Source organism: Populus alba, chromosome 1 (genome assembly GCF_005239225.2).
Source record: "Populus alba chromosome 1, ASM523922v2, whole genome shotgun sequence".
NCBI lineage: Eukaryota > Viridiplantae > Streptophyta > Magnoliopsida > Malpighiales > Salicaceae > Populus > Populus alba.
In genome coordinates, this window is record NC_133284.1 from 9,823,130 (window position 1) to 9,847,570 (window position 24,441).

Genomic DNA, 24,441 nt, shown 5'->3' on the forward strand with positions numbered 1-24,441 from the left:
TACTTAAAACAAAATCAACAAAAGATATTAACTTAATGAAGAACTTACTATATAACCAATTTGAAATTTGTTGTCATTGTTAAGGATCAATCCCTTATACTAAAGACCTTATTGCTTTTCATTTGATGCAAAAAGACTACAATAAGCCTGTGGAATTTCAACAATATCACCTTATTTATGTGCATTCTTAAACAAGGTCCAATTAACACAAAGAAATATATACTCAAATATAAAATAAATAAATAAAATCAAAGTATAAAATAGAGTGAAACTAGAAATTCAAGTGAAGAAGAGTCACAAATTCTGTAAATTTTATGATGAAAAAATTAACCTAAAAAAACTCTTCTTCAACCTGTTATATAGATGATTTTGGAATCAAAACTAATATATGATTAATTATGGTAATTATCAAAATAAATTCCCTCCATTTATCAATTTCAATGTTTTTTGATCTAAAAAGACTGTTTAGGTCTAGATAAAACTCTTTAAGGAAAAAAAAAAAACTAATCAGATTCTATTATTAATAGGCTAGACTAGATAAAATAGTGGGCTGCTAAATTATTAATTTTTTATGAAATAAACAAATATAAATCTAAATCCAAGCTCAAAATAATTTGGTAAAAAAATATTTTTTTGTAGTCTGAAAAATTAATTTACAAAGAATTTAAATCTAACTTAGCAAAAACCGTGCAACGCCTGTGTTAATTTTCACTGGATTGTTAGGCTTAGCAAACTCCATCGATTGGGGAGGACATGTCTATAAACCTCCAAATAAACGAAGTCCGCCAATGGGCTCCGGCGAAAAAAACAAGTTTTAAAGACATGAATCTCGTTGCATTATGTGCAGATGTTATGGTTATGGCCATGCATTTCAACCTTATTATTGTATATTCTTTTTTGGAGGTCCAGGTGAGAATACAGGAAATTGATGTTTGTAGCATCTTGGATGAATATTCTACTTGAAAATATTTAGAAATGTAATTGTACCTGTATTTTTAAAAAAATTAATTTTTTTATTATAATTTATATTTTTTAGTATATTTTAGATCGTTTTTGATGTGTTGATTTTAAAAATAATTTTTTAAAAAATAAAAAAATTTATTTTGATATATTTCGATATAAAAAACACTTTGAAAAACAATCACAACCATACTCCTAAATAAACCTTTCAACTTCATATAATTAAATTTGATGAATAATAACTTTTTTCATTTGGGGTCACCTATTTCAAAACATTTGATGAATATTAACTCTCTCTCTCTCTCTCTCTCTCTCTCATTTTTATTAGAAGATTCTCCGTTCATCTTTACAAAAGAAAAGGTTCCGTTAATCAAAATTAGCAATCGAATCCACAATGAATTTTAAATTTATCTATAAAAAAATTGTTTCGAGTGGTCAACGTTGGTCAATAGAAAAAAAAAGGTTTTTGAAACAAGGGGACTAATTAATTGATTTTTGGAAACTATAGAGACCAATTTATAATTTACATTTGTCTTTGTGGGGGAAAAATCATGACTGTAAAAGCCAAAACCCATCTTCTCTTAAACCCTACAAATAAGTGTTCACCAAACCCTTTCAGTTGGCATTTCGACTTCCCTTTCGCCATCATGTACCAATCACTCATCCACCGCTCCAAACCCTTATCGGAACAGCTCCGGACCCGAATCTTCATTCGACTAATGGGTGGTGGACCACGAACCTTCCCTGGAGGTCTAAACAAATGGCAATGGAAACGCCTCCACGAGAAAAAAGCCAAAGAAAAAGAGAAACGTCTCCTTGACCAAGAAAAACAACTCTACCAAGCCCGGATGCGTTCCCACATCCGCTCCAAACTCGCCGGCCAACCCGACCCGGACCTGAACCCGGACCCAAGGGGGTTCAATCCCATGAGCCCCAAAGAGCACATCAAAGCCCTCGCTGATCGGTTCATGAAAGAAGGAGCTGAAGATTTGTGGAACGAAATGGATGGGCCATTGAAAGCCCCATCAGATGAACGGCCAGGATTTGTTGGGACTAATCAACGGCCAGGATCGATTAATTCGCCATTAGATTTGAGAAAATTAATGTCAGAAGGGCGCAATGTATCGCGGCATCGCGAAGAAAACGGGTTTCATTATGTGAAAAATAGAGATTATTCCACGCGTAGAGATTTAGATTTTGGGTCCAGTGGTGTTTCTGTTAAGCCTTTTGTGCGGAAAGAGAGGAAGTTTAGGAGAAATGAGAGTTCTTCGAGTGATGATGATGAAGATTATGGGTTTGTTAATGACAAAGTGATGAATTTTGGGAGAGATTCAGGGAATGAGCGAGGGGCCGTGAGTAATTCAAGGAATGTGAGTGAATTTATGAAGAATAAGGGTTTTGAAACACAAAAACAGAGGAGGTTTGGGAGAAATGAGAGTGATGATTTGGAGGGTGGGGGAGAGAGGAGAGGGAGGAGTGCGAAGGAGATTGGGAGTAGAGATGCTTTAGGGAAGTATGATGTGAAGAAGACAAGAAGGGTTCCATTAAAGAAGCTTGAGAATGATTTTGCGAGTGAAGTGGAGTTGATTAGGTATGAGCTAGCGAGGAAGAAGAAGTTGGCCGGAAATGACGGGGAGAACGAGGACGAGGATTCAATTCTTAGCGATAAACGGTAAGGTTTCTCTTGGTTTTAAATGGTGTCATATGGCAGTAACTACCAAGGTAATCTCAGCATTCATTGGAAAATGTGCATAATTTTTGTCTCGCTTGAAAAGAATGGGAAAAGTAAAGGGAAGAACTTTGCATGTTCTGGAGAGTCTAGGGTAGAGTAAAGGCTGAGGTTTTGGAGTAATGTGTAATGTAATGATCTTGTGTTTTATTTGTTAATTGGTGATTTTGTGCTGTATATATTTTTGCAGATTTGATGAATGTGGTCTGTCTCCATCGACTGTCAGAGCACTTACAGCAGCTGGTTATGTTCAAATGACCAGGGTACAGGAGGCTACTCTTTCTGTTTGCCTTGAGGGTATACCAACTGTGTTTTATGTTTCATCTTCAGTTATGAGTGCTTTTGGCAATTATTCAGTCTGCTAGCTCAAAATTCAGGATAGTTCACTACTGTTAGTGTGCGCATGCTTGTCAACTTTTTCATTTTTGGCGTGTGCGAGGCCACGAGTGTGTTTGGCTGCTTGTAGCATATCTCATGTTGTTATCCTGAAGAAATGCTCTCTTTGCTCCATTTTGATTATCCATAATTTTTTCTCAAACAAGTCAAGCCATGCTTCATTTATTACTATACCTTTAATATACATATTGAGAATAATTTCTGTTGAAAATGATCATACTTACACATTGTGAAGTTTGAATAATGGTTTTCACTTCAATTCGGAGCAGGTAAGGATGCTATGGTCAAAGCCAAAACTGGCAAAGGAAAAAGTGCAGCTTTTTTGGTAAACTACAAGTCTCTTGTCATTCCTGTAAATTAATTTATGCTATTTTAGCTTCTTTCCTTCAGTGCCATTGTAAAACACAAACAGCTACCTGCAATTGAAGCAGTTTTGAAGGCAAGAAGTAGCAATGCCAAGCTACGAGTTTCCCCGATATATGTTCTTATTCTCTGCCCCACAAGAGAGCTAGCAAGTCAGATAGCAGCAGAAGCAAATGCTATACTGAAGTACCATGATGGAATAGTTATGCAAACACTAGTTGGAGGAACACGTTTCAAAGATGATCAGAGATGCCTTGAATCTGATCCTTGTCAGGTTTGATCGTGTGCTATTGTGTTTTTTGCAAGTTTAACTTCGACTAATTTCATGGCATGTGCATGGAAAAGGAGAAAGGCAAAGAAATAAATATGTAGTTGCTATTCCTGTGTTTCAGGATTAAAACATGTAGATCACTTTCTGGTGCTAACCTTTTCCAGATACTTGTTGCCACTCCTGGTCGGCTGCTGGATCACATTGAGAATAAAAGTGGTTTATCCATGCATTTGAAGGGATTGAAGATGCTTATACTTGATGAGGCTGATCACCTTCTTGATCTTGGGTTCCGGAAGGATGTGGAGAAAATTGTAGACTGCTTGCCCCGTCAGAGACAGTCCTTGCTTTTCTCTGCAACAATTCCAAAAGAGGTTAGATTTTTCCTCATCTCTTTGTTGATGGGTCAAACAAGCAGCACTATTGTGTCACATGACTTCATTCTGATTTTAATCATGCTTATGCAGGTTCATCGAATTTCTCAGCTTGTATTGAAAAGGGAACATGATTTTGTTAATACTGTGGGTTGCATGGAAACTCCTGCTAAGGTATACCTTAAATCAAGAAACTGTTATGGTAAAATTACAAATCAGGGAATGACAGATGATGATTACCTGATGTTGTTACAAATTATCATGTTACCTATAAAACAATGCCCACAGTTACAAATTATCATATTACCTATAAAACAATGCCCACAGTTTGTCTTAGGCTGAACATTCTATCACTGGCTTAACGACTATGGATGTTTTAGATGTCTAATCACTATAAGTAAAATCATGCTGACTATTTGGCATTTGATTTCGTGATTGTTTCTAAATTGAGAAGCAAAAAGCATCAATCCTTGTTTCTGCTCCTACAGATCAAGCAGTCTTTTCTTGTCTCTCCACACGAATTGCATTTTCAGGTAGTGCATTATCTTCTGAAGGAGCATATCCAGAAGGCACCTGATTACAAGGTAAGATTCTGTAGTTTTTGGATTTTGTTTATTTGCAAAGTGGAATGTGTGTGGTTGAGTCCTGGACATTTAACTTGCTCCAGGTTATTGTTTTCTGTACAACTGGGATGGTAACATCACTCATGTATCTACTTCTCCGGGAAATGAAAATGAATGTAAGGGAGATGCATTCTAGAAAGCCTCAACTCTATCAAACTCGTGTCTCTGATGAATTCCAGGAATCAAATCGTTTGATTCTTGTTACATCTGATGTTTCTGCTCGTGGAATGAATTATCCTGATGTTACTTTGGTCATTCAGGTACCAAGAACTCTTGAGAAAGTTATATATTCATATTCTGCTTGTATAAATTGCTGATCATCAAATCATCTATGCCCCAAGAGACAGTATCTCTCCAACACCCAGTATTATGTATATGTTTTCCCAGTACTGTAAAATAATGCATCAATTTTAACAATAATCAGGTGGGGATTCCTTGTGATCGCGAACAATATATAGATCGGCTTGGAAGAATAGGACATGAAGGGAAAGATGGAGGAGGGATCTTATTGCTCGCACCATGGGAAGAATATTTCCTGGATGAGTTAAAAGACCTGCCACTTGATAAGTTTCCTTTACCAAAAATGGATTCAGAAACTAAGCTTAAGGCACTTCCCTAACTTATTACCTGCTCTAATTGCTTCTTTTGTGCTTGTTTTTATTCAGCATTCTAAGAGATTGTAGTTATGGTTTGATATTAAAAGAAATGAAACTGAACCTAGAGAATAAGTATGCAAAGGGCATGTGTGGAATTCACAATTAACATTCTGAAGCTCTAGGATTCTTTATGTTAAACAAGATTTTTAGTGATGAATTCTTTATGTTGCAGAACTGTGGAATTAGCATCATTTGATGATCCTTGATTGTATCAGAAAAGGCACAGCCGTGGTCCTGATATAGACAGTAACTAAAATGTAGTCAGCCTCAATTTGAAGTGCAAATATAATGCTTTCCACCCTGAAACATCAAAATGCATGCATTCTAGAGTTGTAGTCCCTCTTATCTATTTGTTATCAGGGCATGCAATTTTGCAGGTTTTATATGTGTAACTTTTTGCAGATGGAGGAGTCCATGTCAAAGATTGATAGTAGTGTCAAAGAAGGAGCATATCATGCTTGGCTAGACTATTATAACCCCGTCAGAGAAATTGGAAGGGACAAAACCTCGCTTGTTGATCTAGCCAACCGATTTTCCGAGTCAATAGGCTTACAAAAACCACCTTCCCTCTGCAGAAAAACAGCTTTAAAGATGGGTTTGAAAGACATCCCTGGTATCCGGATCCGAAGGTAGCACTCACTGGGAGCATTAATACGTGCAAGCTGCTGGTTAGTATTGCAGAGGTTAAAAAAGGATCATGAACTTGTGCTGAAAGACCAGGTTCAACTTTTATTCCACCTGAAAACTGGTATATGTGCTAGGTCTAGCTCCTGCCTTCAATCATCATGCTATCGCGTCTTCTAAGCTTTGTAATTGCGCTTTCGATGGGTTATTCTATTGCATCATCCAGTGCAGTGTACTCATGATCTGGATTTTGTTTGATAGTGGGCTGCGAACGACAATGCACTCAGATACACGCACCCCTGTTACTCTTTATATTGTTTTTTAGTAATATCATTATTGCTGTTATTAGTATTTGTCGAGGATCTTTAAGTTGCGTTTTTCTCAAGTACTTTTTTCTCTTTTTATTTTTTGGGGTTTCGGGGGGGATAAGCAATGGGCATGGGCCTCCCCCATCCTTTAATCCCTACCCTATCTATCTGTAAGCGTATAGGATTCCAAGTGAGAACTCGAAACCATAACAGTGGGGTGTCCTTGGAAACCCTTGGTTTCATTTTTAAACATGGATGCACATTGAGGGAGATGAGAATTACCACTGAACTTGTGATTTGATCTCAGGAAGATACGTTGGAGCTTCAAATGCAAATTGATCGCCTAAGAATGTATTCTAAGCAGAAATAGATATGTTTTAAAGAGTTGCAAAACGTGTTGGATCATTAAACGACTAAACCCGTATGTCTTGCGTCGTTGCTGTCGCCCCCCCTAAATACACGTGATGGTAAAGAAGGAAGGACAGTAGCAGCAGCAACTGCTAGACAGATTAAAGAGCAAAGTAGTTAAACACTGTTAGTAGTCAGTTGAGAATTAGTTAGAAGGCGGAAGAGTTAGTTCGTTAACTTGAAGTGTATAAATGATATAAAAGGGATTTCATGGTTCTCTAGTAATAAGAATACAATCATTTCTTCTCTGCTCTCCTCTTTCGTTCTTCATCTGAATTCTTTCCTTGTTAAGCTATGAGCTATTAGCTTAACAATTAGTACTAGAGCCCATCTTATAAAGTGAAAGACGATGAAAAACATTGCAGAAGGTTGAATGAAAGATTGCAAGGCCTTCACCAAGAATTTCAAGAATCAATGGTGAAGAGAAATTGGAGCCAACTCTAAAGGAATTAAAATCTCTTATGCATGCTTTGAACTCTTCGCTTCCTAAATCTTATTACATTTTTCATTTTTGTTTGTGGATTAAAGAAAGATAATATTAAACTTATGTTGAAGATACTTAAACTAATAGCACTAATGACAGCCTTTAAGCATGCCAAATGACAGGAATAATCAAATAATGTTGTAGCAAGGAAAAACAAGTTCATGCCAATAATTAATTTTAAAATTCACGCGGGGAGGCCAATATGTAATCTTATAGTTAAACCTCTAAATCAATACAAGAATGAAAGTCAATAAAAATAAAAAAATGTTTATGAGACCTTGTATGAACAAAGGCATAGAGTAGGGCCGTGTTTCAAATATAGAGATAAATGTGTACCTGGACATCGATATAGTGATAAAAGATTGCACATGATTAAAGGTAATGAGGATGAAGGTAAAGAATTTTGGGATGCTAAGATAGGGAATAACAATGAAAGTATAACAAAGAATAATAAGATTAAGGAGTTTGGTTTGTCATTGAATGTATTTGTTGACAATTATGCTCATAACACTATCAGAATTAGAGGAAACTGCCAAAGAAAGGAGTTGATTATTCTAATTGATAGTGAAATCATATATAGCTTTATTAATAAACTTTATTAATAAACAGGTTATTAAAAAGGTAAAAGCTTCAATTATTAAGTCTTTTATTAGTAGTGACAATAGCAAATGGTAGTATCATTTTGTATGACTCTTATACTCTTGGTTTTAAATGGCTTATGCAAAACTACAAAATTGTAACAAACCTGAGGATTCTAAAACTAGGAAGATGTGATATTGTGCTGAGGGTAGATTGATTGAGAGTGTATTCCCTAATTTTATTTGAATTTACTAAGATTAAGACATCTTTTAAAAAGGAAGGACAAATGATAGAGCTAAAAGAAATTATAGATAGAGGTGCAGTTAAGTATATTACAACAACAACAACAACAAAAAGTTAAGAAAAGTGAAAAATAATAATAATAGGGTTTATGAGATAGTTTTTCTTAGTAAAAGTAATGGAAGAACCAAAGAGTGTCATGGTCAGTTCTGAAATTGGAAGGCTTCTCAAAGATTACACAAGTATGTTCAAGGTAAGGGTGAGCAAAAAAATAAAAAAACCAATTAAACCAAGAAAACTGGAAAAAAATAACCGAAAAAACCGAACCGTGAAAAAAAACTGATTAAAATTTTGAAAAAACCGACTGGTTCGGTTTCGATTTTATAAGCCTAAAACCAAACCGAACCGAACCCAAACTAAAAAAACCCGAAAAAAACCAAGCTAAACCCAAAAAAACCGAGCTAAACCAGTTTGAACCAGTTTTTGTCCTAAAAAATCAAACCGAACTGAAACCGACTGGTTCGAACTGGTTTCGATTTTTTTTTAAAAAAAATTTCGGTTTGGTTACTTTTTTTGATAAAAACCAAACCGAACCGAAAATGATCACCCCTAGTTCAAGGAACCTAAATGTCTTTCACCAACTAGGAAGTTCGATTACAGAGTTCCCTTAAAACTAGAGTTTCAACTTGTCAATTATAGGCCTACAAAAGCTCTTTTGTTCAAAAAAGAGAAATTAAGAAACTAGTCAAAGAGATGTTGGAAAGTGGCATAATTCAGCAAAATATTAGTTCTTTGGCTTCACATATATTGTTGGTAAAGAAAAATGATATTACATGGTGTTTTTGTGTTATATAGACAGTTGAAAGAAGTAAAAATAAAAAAATAAGTTTCTAATTGCCTTGATAGATGATTTGTTGGATGAGTAGTAAGGTTAGATTTTTATAAGGATTAAGTACATGTGTATTTATTTTCTCATTTGAACTCATAATTTAAGACAAAACCCAACATCATAGTATATATACATCATTTATGCAAACATTAGACATGTAAAATTAAGCTGAAAGAATATGTATTAAAATCTAGATAGAAGCATGTAGTTGATTTATTCGGTTGGATATTATGAAATTTTTAGACCAACCAAGTGAGTTGAATTTTTTGAATTATAAAAAGAATCAACTAAATTAAATTAATATTTACATTAAAAAAATATATGGTTTAACCAATTTATAATTGTTAAGTTTAGACAATTATTTTGGATGTTGATTTAGATTAAAAAAAAACAAGTGTTTATAAGGTGTTAAAAGCTCATTAGACCTCTTAGAAAGTTAAAGCAAAATGAAAAATATATATGAAGTAATTTATGAACTATTTAGTTTTGTTTATATATATATATATATATATATATAATAATAATAATAATAATAATAATAATAATAATAATAATAATTTTCATTTGTAAATGTAATAGAATCTCCTTACAAAATAACCAAATCAAATTAATACTTACATTTTTTAATACAAAAACTTTGTTTTCTTCTAATATGTACACTTTTACTTCTTGGGAGAGCTAAAAAATTATCTTGTGGATCGCATTGCAACATGATTATTATCCTTGTTGATGATTATAGGTGATGAGGTTGTTGAAAACTTATCAAATATTATGATTTTCATAAGATTGTAATGGGTTGAAAGGCATAAGGAGGTTGAAATTGAGTAAATAGACACTTGCAAAACAAGTACTTTAGAAAGGATGAGGATATTTTATGTCTAAGTTAGTTTAGGTTCGAGTTGGGAGTCTTGTTAGATAATGTAAGTAAGAGTCTAATTACAAAGGATACTCATGTTAAAGATGATATTTTTCTTCTCTCATAAGATAACTTGTTTTGGAGTTTAAGGTGATTTATATAACTTTAAATCCATGTGAGTGTGTTTATGCAAGGTTAAGATAATCAATATGCTTGTCACCTATAGTTTTGAACTACTTTAAGACAAGGGTCTAGCTAGAGTGATAATGAATCACTGTAAAAGTTTTTCTAATTTTGGATTTTATGGCTTATGTATTATTAATGATAATAACAAGACCAATTGTTACAAAATAAGTGATCAAGAGACTTACATTTATTTATTGCATATATGTTTTGTCGGTTGGTGGTAAGTAAATTAAGTTTGACTAAGAATAGTGTATTTGGATATGACAATCAACTTTAAGTGCGTCAGTTCTATTATGGGTTTGGTTTTCATAAAATCTTAGTAAATTCCATATCATTGTCTTGTTGAGTTATGTGGATACCATAGATCTAATTTGCTTTAGATTTGTTAGGCTATTAAAGTTTCTAAGAGCCAAAATGATAACCCTTGTTTTAGGAGAGCATTTGGCCATATAATATGCCCGAACCCGAATAATGCAAACTTTATTTGAGATGGACTTCGTAGCCTATCATGACTTTATGCTCATGCCTCTCGTGGGTTTTATTTCAAACATTGGTGCATAATTCATGTGTGAGTATAAACTCAAGGCCATCACTTATTATATTGCTTGCTTTCTCGCTTGCAATATTCCCTTCTTGGCTGTTGTCTTTCAAAACCAAGAAGCTAAGACCATGTGTGAGCCTTTCTATTAAGTCAAAGATGACGGTTCAATTCTACGGTAATTATATTTCCATAGAAATAAGAAAGTCAAAAGAATGCGATATTTAAATAATAATATGATGGTAACTTGTGAACATCACCTGCAAAGTAATGTGATCGACACCATAAAACAAATACGATACAACAGTGGTCAAAGTCAACTTATTATTTGGGTTGAACTATATTCTAGCACTTGCAAATTCAACAATGTTCCACTTTGATCCCTATGTATTATATTTTTTTTAAATTAAACCTACAATTTCTGAGAAATTTTAACGTAGCATCTTACATACAGTAAGGCCAGTGACACAAAATGATCATTTTTTTTCCCAACTGTTTCTTTATAATTTTATTTTATTATCTTTTCCTCCCAAAACCTTATTATATGATAGTAATCCACAGAAAAACACTTACAATTCCAAATAAATAAATAAATAAAGGATCCCATTGTTTTTTTTTATTAATTATTTATATGGACTAAAGTATATATTATTTACACATTAATTTACTATAATAATTATGTTTCCAAATTCCAACCGCTTTATATAATCAAACAAACAAACAACTTGCATATATTCTGGGATGGCGACATTGAAAAGCCCTTTCACAAATTTGACACCATCAATTATTTGACTCTGGCTCCAGGGAAGTCTTCACTCTCCTTTCAGAATTCAAAGTATATAATGCATTGAAATAATGGCTAATTAACTCCAATTAAAAATAAATAAATAAAACAAACCTTATCTATCTCTGTGGCATCTTTTACATTAATCAAAGACAAGAAGAATGTGACTGTGTGGACCACTAGACTCTGAAAACACGAAGTTAGCATCTTCTTTCAAGAAATTCTGATATTAGCACTATAGTAAAGAGGCTTGCTTTTAATAAAGATGGTTAGCTGAATAAGCTTGGCCGAAGTCTATCTTTTTGCCCCTTTCTTCTTGTTCTACCAGGTATGGTTAAAAAAGCTACTGCATGCATGCATCACAAATCAAGCACGAAAATATTACACCACCGGAATATTGCATAACACGATTAAATATTTTATCGTATTTACAAAACTGATTTCTATTAAAAAAAAATATTGATGAAATCACAAATTAAAAGTTTTTTATCAAAACAATATATTTGTCATTGTTTTTATATGTTGTTGGTCATTTTTCAAGTAATATAATCACTGATGGAATTTACAAATAAAAAACACACGCCAAACAAAAAACTTACTAACATTCATTCATTTGATAAATTCATCAGTGGTTATTATACATATTACTGACAAAAAAAACTATTGATAATTTCATCGGTAATCATATGCATATTACTGATGGAATTAAGTCTTTAAAGAATTATATCTAACTTAATTTTTTTTTTTAACTCTCTAGAACATTTTGATGGATTTAGTTTGTTCGGCTATTCGATCTATAATAGTCGGTGGCAAAGTCCTGTAGTTTTTTTTTTCAACTCTCTAGAACTCTTTGAGGGACTTAGCCAGTCATTCAGTTGGTGATGTAAATTTCATCAATAATTCTCTGCAGTATATTCTTTTAATATTAAAAAAAGCTGGAGGAGGAGGAGGTGAATCTTCATTGAAACCAAGAGGACAATGAGGTTGACCATATGTACTAACAACGATTGACAACAATTGTTCAAGGACACTCACTTTATCTCTTAGTTCGTTCGCCTTGGATCTAAGTTTGGGTCCTCTCAATACTAATTAGTCAGGTCTTTTGAACTTCAACCTTTTCTTATACAATCGCCTAGATAACTAGAGATTGTTGGCTCGAACTCGATTGTGAGGAACCAATGAAATTACATTAGTTCATTGAAATTAATTATTCAAATATTATCCAATGTTTTTTATTTTTTTTATGGTGTAGAAAAAGAAAACAAACTTACATGTTGTGGTCGGGCTTTCACCAAGCAATATACTTTTTAGTGTATACATTCTACTTAGAACGGATATCCCCTTTGCAAGTTGGTCTCGCACTCGATGAACCTGCATTAGAGATCCTGTACCTAAAGTGTCTAGTCATGGCACCTAATGACTTATGGTCATTAGAAGCGCTCTCCTATATGTATTATTCTCTAATGACCTTCTATTCATCAAATGAACAATATATGAATGGTTATAACATTGTTATTATATCTTATTTTTAAAAAAAAAAATTAAGTAGCACCTCCTTATATGTGAGACTATTAAAATTTTATTACCATGTAAATACACATCAATAAATGAAGTCATAAATAAATAAATTTTAGTTATGACTATTATTTAATCTTAAAAAACATTTTAAAAATTCAATTAATATCTTAACTTCCTAATATATTTTACAATTATTCCACGTTATTGCTATCCATTAAGACAAAAAAAAAAAAAAAAAAGAAGACACATGTGTGATAGCATCCACGGAGAATAGATAAGGATGCAAGCTCATAATAAAAATAGCACATTTAAAGCATCCAAACATAATCAAACTTTGCATAAACAACTAATCTCCAACAATATTTCTCTCTAATTATTACAAAGCAAACTTTCTCCGTCCGAATCATAGAGTTCCCAACCATGGTATTTCATCTCAAGTAATAAACAAACACGTACACACTTCTCTTTCTTTTTTTTTTATGGTCATTGACTTTTTTGTCCCTGTCCCATATTATATGAGTGGAAAAAACAGTAATTGAAACTCTATAACATAATTTCATTAAATAGCAGACTGAGTGAGTGAAAAGGGGTTTTTCTTCTGAAACTAGGAATTTTGATTTTTTAATTGAGTTTCTTACTAACAAAATTACCAAAAAAAAAATTAAATATTTATTAATTTTTAAAATTCATTGTTAATTTCACGGGTAGCTGAAACGGGGATTTTTTTAATAAATCTCGAAACTTCCTAAAACCCCCTAAAATTCTCGAATGAAATTTTATTTCGTCAGTTTTGTGAATGTATTTTGATGTTGAACATTATTGACAGCAGCAAAGGAACTACCCTCGCCGCCCCGGTGCTACGAATTCCAGGGAAATGACATCCTTTTTTACACCATCGCACGTCATCCTCACCAATTTCAAACCCCCTTTTTTTCAGTCACATTTTTAATTATTTCATAAAGCCTTTTTAAATCATGTAAAAGGAAAATCCGTCTCTCCTTCGTGACTCATAAACAACTGAAATTATAACGAGGAAATCCTGTCAGCTGATGTGGCCTTTGACTTTTAGGCACAAAATATTTGGACTCCCCGAGCAAAAAAAGCTCTCTCTCTCTCTCTCTTTCTCTCAAGTGATGATCCCTTGATTTTATACATTTGGTCAAATCAAACCCCTTTCTCTGAATCAAACTAATTAACCCCTCAATTTCCAATTAAAGACAAATTGAGATCGTTTTACCTCTTTTTTTTAATGGAAATCATGTTTCCCATGAATCAACGCCGAAAATGTCATGCTCCTCTTGGCACTGTTGACTAGCTGGCTATATATCATCATTTTCTGCCTCCAGACATAACCAAAAGCTCCGCTCATCTCATCATTGTTTCTTGTCTACACGAGCTTGTCATTTGCTTCTCGTCACTGAAGCAGTCTTTGTTATATATTTCAAAATAAATCACTGGGTAGGAAGAGCTAGTTAGATTCATTATATCAATAGTTGATATAATTTTAAAAAAACTCAATGTTTGAAATTAATAGTAAGAGATGGGATAGCAGTGCTAAAGCAACAACAACATAATTAACATTGAGGTTTCTCTAAGAGGAAACAAAAGGTTCCCTTAAGGCAAAATCAATCGGTGTTGTCGCCAGAGAAGTGCATTAAACTCTTTGGTAAAATCCAGCCATATTGGCACTGCCCAACAAATGCCTCGGCGGAGGGAGAAAGGAAAAGGAAAAGAAAAAACCACAGGATCCCAGTGTTTGAGTGTGCCTACCAGATATTTAACAGGTTGCAATAAACCTGCCGGAAAATCCTAATTATGTAGCAGGCATCTTTTAATGTCGAATTATCAATAACTCAGAAGCAAGAACATGTGATGAAGCTAGGCACCGGAGTACAGAGAACGTGTGAGCCACTTGTCACGGTAGTCATGTGGCACGCGCACGTGTCTCTCAACCTACCTCAAGTCTTCACCAATAATGAATTGCAGGCACGGCTAAAGCTTCGCTTAATTATCAGAACATGAGAATAATAAGAGAGATCCCAACTCATGTAAAGTCAACGTTCTTCACCAGAACAGTGTTTCAAAGTAGCACTCAAAAGGGTTTCGAAGGACCAAACTAGCCTCTATAATTTCCTACTTCATGTAACCTGAGGCTGTAATGACAAAAGAAAAACGTTGCTATATATGTACAATTTGAATGACTTCAAAGGGTAAACAGCTTACCATTCTTGAGGTATTCGCAATGACTATGAACAAAAAGGGTTTAATTTAAAAGAGTGCATAGTTTATATGTTGTAATTAGTGCTTGTAAGTGGTCAGTGTTCCAAAAAAAACAAGAAATAAATATAGAAAGGATGAAGATGTTTTGGTTAAGATGGAAAATAAATTTGTTAATTTTTAAAATAGTTTTAGAATGAATTTGAATAATTTTAAAATAGAAAGTATAAAAATATTTTATCTGTCTTTACTCTTTTTATATTTATCTTGAGAAAATAAAGAACGTTATCGATAATATATATAGATATTTTGATTTTGATAAATAAAATTAATTTAAGATTATATGATTTTAAAAAAAAAAAAAAAACTATACTCACCAATAAACCGAGCAATGAGACAAGTTGTGGAATAGATATGTGCATGTAGATTAGATCCTAATATAAAGATAAAAATATTTCTATTGAATTTAATTAGTAGTAGTTGTTCTTCCAGTGATGTGACATTTAAAGCATTACCTAGTAAAGGGCATTCATGCCATTCGCAAGAAGATTAGTAGAGAGTTTTGGCTGCATCTTCACCACAGGTGCTTGATCCCATAAGACTTCACACCTCTCCCTCCCTCTCTGGCTATTTAGTACATAAGCTCTAATATTTCAACTGGCTGCTGCTAATTTTCTGCTATATATCACCTCTTCTGCTGTATTCTCTTCATCAAAACCATGAGGATTCCAAATCCAAGACTCTCATTTCTTTTCTTGATGATCATCCTTGCTATTAGCCAGCTCTCAAGTTGCCGCTACCTCCACATAAATATAGGAGATCAAACAAACCAAACAGTTGAAACAGATGTCTCTACTCAGTTTTCATGGCATTTCACTGCAAAAGCTCCTGAAGGATCCGACAAAGATGAGATCGATGACCCAGTTTTTGGAGCTTCGTATAGAACAGTTCCAGGTGGGCCAAACCCACTTCACAACTGATTAGAGTCTTGTGGTTAGTTAATTAGTCTTATTTTTGTATTCAGTCGTATAGATATCTTTTTTGCAGTTTATATTGCTCATCTTTGCTTCTTTTTTTCTCTCTTTGCTTCAAATATGTATAATTGAATACAGATGAAAAGGATTGAAAATCTGACACCAAGTGTTTTTCTATGCAGTTGTGATTTTACTTGATTGAATTGTAGAAATTATGATGAAGTATTTCGTACATGAAGAAATCTTCGGATAGTTTCATGTTAATTTCTCTGCTTTCTTTCGTGTTCTTCTACATCTACCAGTATCAAGCTACAGCAAAGTTTTAGGAGATGAGAAAGGTAAAAAAATAATAATTGTGAAATGGGGAGTGAATGCCTATAAACTATAGATAAAGTACAAGGAACGGCCTAGTAAGTTGGCTGTAGTCACCGACTATATGTGTGAAAACCTGCAAGATCCTGCGCTGGTTTACAGAAGAAGTCAAACCATAAGTAGCAGCTAATATAAAACAAAAATTGGCCAACTGATTTTGGATTCTATAACTATTACTTTATTGCTATTACAGCCTCGAGAGTGGGGAACTCTTTCCATACATGAATAAAAGAGAGCAAAGAATAACAAAGCAATATTTAGGGTTCATATGAGTGCGCATGCCAAGTGTTTTACGCTCAAGAAGTCAACCTTCCATTATATTTTGCAAGGATTCCGAGTTGTATCTTCCGTTACAAAAAATGAAGGATTTTAACGCATATGCAAACTGCCATCTGTGGAATTTATTTCTCTACTTTATATAAGAATAGATAAGAGGTAGCATAAGGCCAAAAGTTCGCGTTGGCAAGTAGTCGAGCAAAGCATGCAGAAGCGAAACCACTATGGAGACAGATCAGAATGATCGAACCACTTGCATGGGTCCCTGAAAATAAGAGAAGGATATATCCTAACGTATGGTACACCACTTTAATTTCCCGGTCATTAATATATCTTCGAGAATAGATTTATGAGATCGCGTTAATCATCAAGAAAAGTTGCTTCTGCTTTCTTACGAAAGGATTTTGCAGAAGAGATGCCAAATACAATATGACTCATTTTTTTGCTTAAGCAAGAAAGAGCTTTTTTTTTTTTTTTTGTGGGTGTTTAAGCAAAACATATAATGTGTTTGTGCTTGTAAACGTGAGAAACGGCAAGGACGAATCAGACAAGGCTTGATTACAATTTAAGTCATTTCCGATTAAATGCAATAATCTATAACTCACATATAGAATTCAAGCTTGTTTTAAATAGCCAAATAGCACGCCTGGGAACATCTGCATAGTGCTTGGTTGGTGTTCTTGTTTTTCAGCTTAAACACGGTTTATACGGTCCAACTTTAAAGACAGAAATTTCTTTGGCACACAGACCCACCATAGGTCCATAGTGGGTTACCAACGAAGGGCCTGGCACCAAGGCAAGTAGGCGACTTTGGACTATAAAGCACCAAGAGGTTGCCAATCACAAGCCTTTTTTTAGGCCCTGGCACAAGAAGGGCCAGGAGCTAAAGCACATCACCTAAATTCAGCTCGTCAATGGTCCATTTAGGCCCAATTTCTTATTCTAATCATAATATCCATGTCGACCTCTTTACGAATATTTCACCAAAAAAAAAAAAAAAATTTCTTGAGCATTTAGATTTTAGAGCACTTGTCCAAACAAGAAAGGAAAGATACCAGAATAACGAACTTTGCAAATTATCCTCCACTATATAATGGGTGTTGTGTCCAACGTGAACAACGCAACACTGTTTTATGGGCAAAATCACAATGGAATCAAAATATCAGACCATACAACTGGTATTTAGATGATGAACGTACATAAAATTCTGACGGGCACGACACACTGATATGAACTCCAGAGTACAAAGGCATCCGGCAACTTTGCATAAGATTATATTGCACCTCAGCTATAAATGATCTCAGAGACTCAACAACAGAACATTCTAGCCCCCAAAGTATCAAGAACCAAGGTTTTTAAAAAGTTCTGGAAGATGTGCATTGGTGAGCTTAGTTCTCTTGCTGATCTCATGCTTCTTCTTCTTGGCCTTTTGCTTAGTGGAAATGCCCTGCACCTGAGCTGCAGCCCTCCTCTTTGCAGTATTGGTCGCAGGTTTCATCCCATTCTTCTGGAGATCCTTCTCAATGTCAAGCATATCGCGAGGCAACTCAATCCCTCGAAAAAGCTGTTTAAGGTCATCATCCACCTTAATGACCATCCTAGGGTCATTTGGGTAGGCAATATCCTCCTGTGAATCGAAGTTCGATAGCAGCCAAATCTGGCCTACAGTTTTCAAAGCCTAGAATACAAGTACAATTTTGTTCAAAATTCTGCTTAGCACACCGAGTTACCATCAATATTCATCATACAGACAGACAAGAGAGGATGCGGTGCTCAAAGAACTAATCCAGGCTCTACTAATTTTCAAGAGGAAAAATTAAGCCAATCTGAGCCACTCCTTTAAGCTTGTTTGGGATCAGCTCAAAATCCTTATGGTCAGATCAAGTTCTTCTCTACTGGGCTTATTTATCAAACAAGCCCAACTAAATAACCATGTGAACTTTTTGAAGATTTTGCTACCAGCAAATTGAGGAAAAGAGCTCTCAATTGTTCCCTACTAGCCTCAGCAACAAGCAAGGACCACAAAAGGCAATACTGTATAACCCACCAATATTTCCAGTACAAGGTTACAGATTTCATTGAGTTTTCATTTATGCAGACAACCTTCAAAAGTTATGGAAAAGGCATTGCATATGTGCCTTCTCTACAACGGTCATGTAAATATAAGGATCATGTAAATATATGCATAAACCCACCAAAATAAAAAAAACAAATTGTTCAGCAAATAGAGATACCTGCAAGTCATCCATCACATTTGGGTATGCATCCTTGAGGTCAATGACAGCAATGCCCTCTGGAAATTTCCGTATCAAGACAAGGAGTTGACTCTTGTCCTTCAAATCATGCTTGGACTATAGACAATCAAAACCCAGAATGTCATCCTCCATTAGAGAGGAAAAGGAAGGCAGTTATTAAATCAGTGACAATGATTTAATTACTGATCCAAAAGTGTGCCAATCTATCAGGGTTTGCAGGTGCATAATACTGAGAGTCACCTTGTATGAGAAGCGTTTCCCATCATAGTGCACTTTCGGGTTGTTCCTCAAACTGTCAAACACGGCTTTGTTGGAATTCATATCAACATAACAGTGGTCATTTATTTGTTCTGGAGTAAAGGCTTGCCTTGTCTGCAAGCAAGCAAAAATAGAGAAGTCATAAGGAAGGCGATGCTTCACAACTCCTCTCAAAACAGGACTAAAATACCTTATCATGAGATTTGAGATTTAACAAGGAAGATCAGAAGGGAAAGAAAAATGAAAGCAGAGAAGTGAGAAACATAATTCCTGCCACTATGATGCGTGACGGGCAATTTTCCTTTCCTGGAGTATAATGCATGAAAATGAGCCAAAACAAAGGGGGTGGAACAACCTAACTCGTGGTGCAGGATAAGCTAAGAAGACATGATCCTCTAAAATCTAAAATACCAGTAATTTCAAAAGATTAATCAAAACTTAAAGCAGGGGAACTTCTCAAACAGTCCAAAAAGCTTCACATGCCTTTTCATGACATCTAAAATCCCACAAGAGAGCTGGAAAGAGAAAGTGCAAAATACAGCATGTCACGTGTTAATAAAATGGTGTTCTAAAAGTGCCTGAAAAATAGAGCAGCACAATCCTAGGACATGGTTAAAAAAAAAAGCACCAACATGAATAGGAAAATAAAACATTCACCCCCTCTCATCAAGTAATGCAACTTTTAACACCTATTCTTTATCTTAGCTTTCTTTCTTAGGCAGCCAACATCAGCCCAGGAGCTTAACCTTTCACTCCCAGACATAATCCACTCAGCAGTGAAGACCATCAACTATATCCCCCCCAACAACCAAACATTGTAGAAGTAAATGACCAATTAAATCCCCATGTCTCATTTAAATCATCTATCATCCAGGTCATGAAAGTAAATACCAGAAAACATTATTTTAAAGTTTTGCAAAGTTATTCCAATACTCTGCACTATTTTTTTAACCAATTTCTTCCACAAAAGCACCATAGTTCACATTAACAGAATTCATTCGCAACTAATATTTGCATACATTCCATTTTTGCAATGATCATAGGCAATCACATACTCAAAAATTCGAAAATACCAAACACCCCCAGCTTTTTTTTTTAATACAAGGCAGATGATTCATTATCTTGATTGACCCAATAACTTACATTCACCTAATCCTTATCTTAAATTTTGCTATGCAAACAATGTTCAATAAGACCACACGAACGTCATGCAGGAAGCTGAAAGGAAATCAAAACAACAGTTAAGAATTCAAGATTACCTCTAGAAGCAGGTCTATGACACGCTTGATTTGAGCCCCGGCAGGGGCTTTTCGAATGCTATTAATATGCTGAAGCCTCTCCGTGTCATTAGAAAATTTGACAGCAGGAGCAGGAGTCCTCGCACTGGTAGATGGCGATGGAGCTACGGCAACCGTTTTTTGAGTCAGACTGGATTTAGACGGCCTTGATTTCGCAATACTTGTAAGCGTAGACTGACACTTCTCTTGCTGCTTCTTGAATCGATCTAATTGTTCTTGCAGCGCCATCTAAACATAAAAAAAATTTTAAAAAAAAAAATGCTTCGATATCAGAATTTCTATGAATTAGTCTTATAATAAAATCTCTTTTATGCAGTTTTCTTAATATACGAATCTGATTAAACACAGTCGATTGGAGAAAAAAGCCAAACGCAAACCCTAACTCCTTTTATTTTGAATCAATTGGGATGGATTCATCTTTAGATTTACAGGAAATCGAAGATGGTTTTGGAATTTAGAAGTAAGCGCGTGTTTGGATTGCAATACAAGGGAGAGGGAGGTAGATAGAGAACCTTTGCGTTTTGCAGTGCTAAACTCGGCGTTTCGAGATGATTTTCTCTCTCCCTCTACCTGCTGCAGCTTCTTGGAAAAAAGAATCAAATTGGAAAACGAGTGCTGCTAAAAGTCGGAGAGAGAAACTTCATGTATATATATACCCAATTGCTACTCTGAATTCCCAAAATGCCCCTCTCTCGTGTAAAAATTACAACTACTACTTGACCATGGAAGGGTGGCCCAGTAAACTATATGTTTCTCTTGACTGGATGGGTGCATTTTATGGAACCCAGAAGAAATATGATATATTTATTGGGCTGCTCTCCGGCCACTTGGGAGTGGGCTTCTGTCTATAGTTTTAGCATGGATTCAATGTGCTTTCAACCGTATTAACACTAGTTTTTATTATTATTATTATTTACAACCAAATTATAAATTCACGGTTCTCTTTTTCATCTTTCCCTAAACTAGTGTTGAGATTATGTGATTCTTAAGCAATAACAGAAGAATTCATTCCCAACTTCTCCTCTTTTCTTCTTCTGCTACTTCTTCTCCTCTTCTTCTTCTATCTCCCTAGGCACTTGCTAAGCTACACCTTCACAATTGGTATCAGATCCAGATTCAAGGCCATTAACTAGCAGCAATCACTCAAAATCTTACAATAATGGTAGAAAATAACAAGTTAAAGGCTGTTGAGGAACCCTACAGGAAGCTGGATGAAAAGCTACAGTACAACCACTAAGAATGGCAAGAATTTGTGGTTAAAAACAAAGAACAATGGTTAGAGAAAGATAGAAATAGTGATCAGATGAATCTGCAAATTGAAGCTTTGACCACTCAATTTCAAACATTATTGGCTGGTCACATGGTAGGAATAGAAGTAGGTGCTAACTCAAAAGGTATTTTGGCGACTCCAAACATAAGAAAGGATGCAGTAACTACTAATACATCTCACGAAGAAATTGTATCTAGATTTGGATCTCAGAATCATGGTGATAGTTTGATAGGTCAGGAGTAAAGTAAGATGTGGAACATTCCAACACTGTCAATGGTTGATCTACCAAAGTTACGGGGAGATAATCCTTGGAGCTAGTTAACAAAATACATGAAATATTTCAAGTTCAATCTAGTTCATGCACAACAATGGATATAATTAGCTTTATATTATCTCGATGGCAAGTCAAAAGTGTGGTATAAAGGGTTTGTGCATGGAAATAAGCACTTGGTTAATTGGGATAAACTCTCCCAAGTCATTTATAAAAGATTTGGTAGTAAAGATAACATAGTATAAGAGTTCAATTAGCTTGGGCAACAAAGAAGCGTGAAAGAATATGTGGAAAAGTTTGAGAAACTAAAGTATTTTATGAATGTTTTGATCCTTTCATTGCTTGATATATATTATATTTCAAGTTTCATAAGTAGATTGAATGATGATACGAAGTTTATGTAAAAATCCCAAAACTTATTAATTTGTTGGCTTCTATCAATGTTGGTCACAGCATAGCTAGATAAAGTAAAATTATGTATAAATTATTAGTTTGAATTTTATTAATTTTAAAGTTATTAAAAATTTATATAATTATTAATTTTAAAGTTTATAAAATTAATAAAAATATATACTGGTTCGAATACTCATATTAATAATAATAAATAAATAAAGCATCCATGGATTTAATCCTTCCTTCAATAGTGAAAGACCCGCAGGTAATTATGTTAAAAAAATAATAAAATTACATCACCCACAGCATGGCACAACATAAATGAATTATATATCCAGTGCTTTATTCTAAATTAAGTTGGGGGGGTACTGTTCTTGGAGTGACCCATTCTTGTAAGATATTTATTTAGCTTTTCTAGATGCAGAAAGTCGTGAAGATAATCTGTGCTTTATATATGTTTTAGCTTGGACCCTTAGACTGATAAATATTAAAGAAATTAACCAATGCTGATGTTTGATGATACCTCTGATACGATAGCATATTCAAGAAGATATTTTAGCGATTGAAATTGAGGACTTCTGCGTGGAATAGTATTTACCCATAGACATATGTTTTTTTAATATATTTTTTATTTGAAAATATATTAAAATAATATTTTTTTTTATTTTTTAAAAATTATTTTTATATTAACACGTTAATATAATATCACTAAAAAAATATTAATTTAAAATTAAAAAATAAAAAGATTAGACCATCCATGGTTAAACAATTAATATGGTGATCTTACTGGAGCTGGTGAGGAAATTGGAAAAAAAAAAAACTGGAATAAGAAAATTTTGTTTTACTTGTCAATAGTAACGAATTCAGTCACTGAAAAATATGCGGCAAAACGGTCATCAAATTAAAGTTAACTCATAAGCCATGTTACTAAACATCTCTTTATTCCACTCTTATTTTTATTACAGTAACAGGCAGGAACGAAACACACAGACTCGTGTGTTTTGTCCTTTTAGGAGGAAAACCAAAAAAAACACACTCCGCATTGCGTAATACACGGACCTCATTTCACCAGATTTTAGAGGCACCACATAGTATTATACATCAAGTCGACAACTATGTTCTTAGCTTCTTACTTACTCTGCGCTCTTTTCTTCAACCATCTCCAAGGGGAAATGAGGAGACCCCCGAGGGCAAAAGATAACCCTATAGTTGGTCCCGCCAGGGCATGTAAATGTGCTTGAAGGGTCATCCTGGGGATAGCTGTAAGAAGTAGGGCACCTATCCTTAAAAAACCTTGAGAAATTGGTAGGGCCACAGCTCCCCTGCCCATTAGTGCAGCAATATTCGTTAGTTTTGAACACGGAACATGGGTTATTACACCCACCAGGAGCCCTCAATTCATTAGGACATTGCCCATTAATATCTGCTGTGCAAAGAAGCGCCTGACACTTCCCTGAGCCACCGCCTGATGTTGGACTAAATTCTATAGGGATATTAAATCCATCAACAAGCGATATATCATAAAAATCCAAGTTACCAAACTGATTTAATGCATATTCAGCTAGAGTGTTGGGAGGGACACCCCAGCCTTTGCACTGTAGGCCACCGGTACAATCCCCAGTTTGGCAACGACCCTGACCACCACCATCAAAGTTACAATTTGTCCGGCCCCAAATACGAGCCATGGACGTGCCAGCAGGAACATTAAGATTCCAAGTTTGGCCACGTTCTAGACGGCGTCCACCACCAGGTGAGGCTGCGGCCCACACAGTGTAAGGACAACTATTTCGGATTTCAAAGGTGGCTGCATTAGTAGAGATGAAGACAAGGCTAAAGATCAGGAGGGAGGAGGTGAGAAATTTGGTTAGGTGGCTCATGGTTGATTACAGTATACTAGCTTATGTGAATCTGTGCTTGATTCATGGTGTCATTTATGGTCTTTATATAGGGGAGGGGCGGCTTTTGGATTCCTATACATTATGTCAAGTGCACAGTATTAAATTTAGAAATAGAGGCGGCTGTGAGCCTGCCTTCCTAGCTATATATTTTATTGATAAAAAAAATAACATATTTA

General features: G+C 34.7%; 3 protein-coding genes across 3 annotated transcripts; 1 reads left to right on the plus strand and 2 right to left on the minus strand.

Annotated features, from left to right (window-relative positions):
* The first annotated feature begins 1,536 nt into the window (after positions 1-1,536).
* Positions 1,537-6,346, plus strand: LOC118033667 (probable DEAD-box ATP-dependent RNA helicase 48). Its single transcript, XM_035038740.2, has 10 exons — positions 1,537-2,632; positions 2,880-2,986; positions 3,355-3,410; positions 3,498-3,722; positions 3,884-4,090; positions 4,184-4,264; positions 4,579-4,674; positions 4,758-4,973; positions 5,138-5,320; positions 5,772-6,346. Exons 1-10 carry the CDS (start codon positions 1,608-1,610, stop codon positions 6,000-6,002), a joined length of 2,427 nt encoding a protein of 808 aa, XP_034894631.1. The 5' UTR covers positions 1,537-1,607; the 3' UTR covers positions 6,003-6,346.
* Positions 6,347-17,690: 11,344 nt separating this feature from the next.
* On the minus strand, positions 17,691-21,100 carry LOC118033666 (uncharacterized). The gene is made up of 5 exons (XM_035038739.2): positions 20,946-21,100; positions 20,395-20,661; positions 19,118-19,249; positions 18,857-18,973; positions 17,691-18,300 (listed from the first exon to the last, which is right to left on the minus strand). The coding sequence occupies exons 2-5, from the start codon at positions 20,659-20,661 to the stop codon at positions 17,962-17,964; spliced, it is 855 nt and encodes a 284-aa protein (XP_034894630.1). The 5' UTR covers positions 20,946-21,100; the 3' UTR covers positions 17,691-17,961.
* Positions 21,101-23,289: 2,189 nt separating this feature from the next.
* Positions 23,290-24,290, minus strand: LOC118033665 (osmotin-like protein OSM34). Its single transcript, XM_035038738.2, has one exon. It carries the CDS (start codon positions 24,242-24,244, stop codon positions 23,501-23,503), a length of 744 nt encoding a protein of 247 aa, XP_034894629.1. The 5' UTR covers positions 24,245-24,290; the 3' UTR covers positions 23,290-23,500.
* Positions 24,291-24,441: the final 151 nt, after the last annotated feature.

Coding starts and splice junctions, on each gene's coding strand:
- LOC118033667 (XM_035038740.2), top strand. CDS start 1,608: ATGTACCAATCACTCATCCACCGCTCCAAACCCTTATCGGAACAGCTC. Junction 2,987..3,354: donor TCTTTCTGTTTGCCTTGAGG/GTATACCAACTG, acceptor AATTCGGAGCAG/GTAAGGATGCTATGGTCAAA. Junction 4,091..4,183: donor CTGCAACAATTCCAAAAGAG/GTTAGATTTTTC, acceptor ATGCTTATGCAG/GTTCATCGAATTTCTCAGCT.
- LOC118033666 (XM_035038739.2), bottom strand. CDS start 20,661: ATGGCGCTGCAAGAACAATTAGATCGATTCAAGAAGCAGCAAGAGAAG. Junction 19,250..20,394: donor TCATAGACCTGCTTCTAGAG/GTAATCTTGAAT, acceptor GCTTGCTTGCAG/ACAAGGCAAGCCTTTACTCC. Junction 18,301..18,856: donor ATGTGATGGATGACTTGCAG/GTATCTCTATTT, acceptor CTTGTATTCTAG/GCTTTGAAAACTGTAGGCCA.
- LOC118033665 (XM_035038738.2), bottom strand. CDS start 24,244: ATGAGCCACCTAACCAAATTTCTCACCTCCTCCCTCCTGATCTTTAGC.